Source organism: Aplysia californica, unplaced genomic scaffold (assembly GCF_000002075.1).
Source record: "Aplysia californica isolate F4 #8 unplaced genomic scaffold, AplCal3.0 scaffold00067, whole genome shotgun sequence".
NCBI lineage: Eukaryota > Metazoa > Mollusca > Gastropoda > Aplysiida > Aplysiidae > Aplysia > Aplysia californica.
Genome location: NW_004797337.1, coordinates 1,226,107 through 1,229,881, shown reverse-complemented (window position 1 = coordinate 1,229,881; position 3,775 = coordinate 1,226,107). Strand labels below are relative to the sequence as shown.

General features: G+C 35.9%; 1 protein-coding gene across 1 annotated transcript in view; it reads right to left on the bottom strand.

The window, feature by feature from the left end:
• The window catches only part of LOC101854555 (ubiquitin carboxyl-terminal hydrolase calypso), a 24,038-nt gene extending 20,585 nt beyond the window's left edge, over nt 1-3,453 (bottom strand). The window contains exons 1-5 of the mRNA XM_013079891.2: nt 3,309-3,453; nt 2,931-2,985; nt 2,389-2,518; nt 1,542-1,664; nt 406-467 (exon numbers count right to left, since the gene is read on the bottom strand). Of these exons, the coding sequence (XP_012935345.2) occupies nt 406-467; nt 1,542-1,664; nt 2,389-2,518; nt 2,931-2,985; nt 3,309-3,363 (425 nt within the window). The 5' untranslated portion in view covers nt 3,364-3,453. The remainder of the gene's footprint in view (nt 1-405; nt 468-1,541; nt 1,665-2,388; nt 2,519-2,930; nt 2,986-3,308) is intronic.
• Nucleotides 3,454-3,775: the final 322 nt, after the last annotated feature.

Sequence of the window (3,775 nt, the reverse complement as noted above, 5' to 3'; positions counted from 1 at the left end):
CACCTTTCCCCAATGCCAGCAACACTGTCAGCTACACAACTGTTGTTTGCTTTATTGTCTAGACCAAATAAATCATTGTTAGGCATAACTGAGAAGTTCATTAATAGAAACAAATATTCCCATAAAATGAAAAGAATGTTTCAGCTTCACTTGAAACAACAGCTCAAAACTGATAAAAGTATGAAGATCAGATATATATATCTGATATATATATATATACTGGCAAAGTGACTCTTTTTTTCTGAAGAAACAAAGATAAAATTGTATGGAACAAATGTAATAAATGTTTACACATACTTTTATGAGAGCACACCATCACTGTAAAGAAAGTAACTGAGACCAGGAAAATTAAGAAACTTACTGCTTACTTGCAACTTACTGCTTACTTGCAACTTGTAAACTTACCTGGCAAAACTGTTATGAACTCTTGCCAACTCTGGCATGTTAGCTATGGCAAAACCTTTGTCCTGTTTAGACAGAGAATCAGTGAATATGTAATTTATAATTAGCCATTCTTATTTTCACATAATAGGACATATGGGAGTCGAATTAATCTTACATTTTGATAGTGATGATAACAAAACGATGAGCATTCTCTCAAGATTCAAGGCAATATAAGTTGCAAAAACATGTTATTACTAAAGAAAGTGCACACAAAAGACAGAATAAAGGTAAAACAGTACCACTTGTAAATCTACACCACATGCTCATTTATATTTATTTTCAGAAGATGAAGAAGTAAGTATAATTCTTGAGCAATCATGTATAAAGTGACAAATTCTGAACAGATTGCTGAGAAGATGAAGAAGTAAGTATAATTTTTGAGCAATCATGTATAAAGTAATAAACATTCTAAACAGATTGCACAACATCTCTATGACACAGACCATCCTTGTTGCTATACACAGACCTACCACTCTATGAAATCTTAAAATCAGGATCTCAAGAGGAAAGAATTGGGATCTGGGAAAAAAAATCGAGATCAACAACAATTCACCAGAGTGACTACCAAGCTCACTTAGAAATATTACACGGATGTCCATAAATATATGAAGGCAAAGTAAGTTTTTAGAAAAATTTGGTAAAACAAAAAAATCGGGATACACGCGATCGAAATTGGGATGCTTGAGATTTGGGGATATCCAAATTAAATCAGGATGAGTGGCAGGTCTGTATGCACTCTCATGTCACACAAGTCTATGGTAATGAACATAGACAGAAATGTATCAACACGAGAACTCAAGAGTCCCAGCCCAATACAAACTGGACGCCACAACTTGTAAACAGTTGAACCTGCTCTAATGGCCACCTGTATTAAGACAATCACCTGTACAAGTGGCCACTCCCATTTCTCCCCTAGCACGATTTTTAAATGTTTAAACATGAAAATGACACCGTGTAAGACGCCCATCTGTCTAGGATGGACATTTTCCTCATCGACAATTGGTAGCTGCATACACAATTTTGACTGTATTTATACATTCCTGGTCATTAACAAACAACATATGCGTTGACTAAGAGTCTGTGCATTCTCCTCCTACCTCGGGTGACATGTTTTCTGTGAAGTCTTTGATAAGGGTCAATGTTTTCCCCAGCTTGACTTTATTGTCACAGTTCAGCAAAACACTGAGAAGGGCATGGGTAGCACAGGAATTTGGGATGATCTGAGGACAGAATAAAACCAATCATTACAAGTTAAAATTTGATGTGGATCAAAGAAGCTATAAAACTGCTCTACAACATTCGAGTCTTGGAGTCTACCAAATTCTGCATGGTAAGGATATTTTAATAAAGTATAGTGGAGAGAAAAAAAAATATTGAACTAAATTTACTTGTATATGTAAACGAAAAGCTGAAGAGGGTGACACACTTTTTATTCGCAAATAACCAAACACAGTACAATAAAAAAACATTTTTTTGAGTCCATCTGTTACGATTGAATTTGTCGCTTGGACGTTTGGGTCATTTTCGTAAACCTAAGGTTTCTCCCAACATATTTCCTTATTGCACAGTATTGATCAACGCTTACTTCAAACCATTAAATCTATTTCTTTCACAACAACCGAATCGCCTTCCTCCCGTAAAAAAAGTTTGAAACTTTTTTCATTCCACAAGACACTTTAACACTTTGCAGTCACACAGCCAGCAGTACAAAATACCCCATCTGATCACCCAGCTAAGAGAGCGACTGCAACAGACTTCTCGGGCCTGGCGCAGAAGTGCACCAGGTGACCGAACGGATAATTTTCACCTGCGCATCATTGTGCCAAATGACCGCAAAGTGTTTAGTAGAAAAATATATTTAGTACTCTCCCCATCTCTTTAAAAGTAAGCAACAGTGTCATCTTTATATGGTAACAAGGACAAATACTGAAAAGGGCAACTTACCTGCTGAGCAAAAAAAATTTTGTTCACAGCCTCAGCATCGGTGACAAAGGACTCGACTTCTGTGTTTGTCTTTCTTCTGCTGCGTCGTTCCTCTATCCACCGGAACAGAAATATAAACCCATAAACCGCCCTGAAAAATAAACCAATATTTTAGATCCCTATAACGAAAAAGGAGATGAAAATATATCAAACAATTCAAAATGTTCGAAAATGGAAAGCAAATGAAACAGGAAAGTAAAAGCAAATAACTTATTTTTAATAGTATTCAATATTAATAGTACCAACACTTAAAAACAAATCAGCAGACTGTCTGGTATCTTTTTCAAAAGACCTTGAAGTTAAAAGAAAAACCAAACTTTCAATCTGATTTGTCTGATCCTGACTGTGCCACGCATAAAATTTTCACAGATCAAACAATTCATACACACCAATACCCATTTGCAAGAGAAAAATGCATCAATTTCCACAATGAGCTAAATCCTTTTAGCACAGCAAAGCAGCCAAAGGGGAAAAAAAGTTTTAAAAAGGAAGAACAATCATACCCCTCCATGGGTTTCTGAAGGTCGTAAATTTCTTCCACTTGCACTCCATGAACCCCTGTGAAAATATGAAACATAATAAATTAAACAATATACACTGATCTCTTCTATTTTTAAAAACTACAGCTAGGTTGCATAAAATTAGCAGTCAAAAAACCTTTCTTTTATTTTTCTAATATCATTTTGACTTGAAGTAAAATTGCACAAGTGCAAAGAAATTGAATACACGATGATTTAAAATGAAGTTTCATAAAAAAAAAAAAGCTGCTGTTCATTTTATTAAAATTTCGCTTTAGATGCTCAGCTTGAAATAACCGGATTAGACTTCAGAAAGTTCAAATTGGTACAAGACATAAATATTCAAAAATGTAAAGTACTCACCGATTTCCTCCAGAAGCAATGTAAATAACCCTGGAGAAAAAAAAGATAAAATCATTAGATTTCAGAGACATATACAACAGTGTGTTTGGTGCTTTCTAGCCACATTCATACAATGCACAACATATAACTGTTTAAAAAAAAATCTCTGGTAGTGTAAAAAGTCCGACTAAAAATTACCCCAACAGACTTTTAAGTTCAGGGGGTTGCTTGCGTTGCTACACTGACGATTGCTAAACCATTGCTTTGTAGATTGGAAGTGGCTATTCTCACCCTGGGTGGGAATATCTATACGATCGACCTCTCACCCCGGGTGAAACTTGCCAGCATTGGCTATTTTCACCCGGTGTGATACAAGACTTGTTTTTCCTTATTTCTGAAGGCCACCTCTATTCTCACCCCGGGTGAGAATAGCGCAGGCGAGTCTTTTGGCTATTCTCACCCGGTGGGCGTTCACCGTTATAGTATAG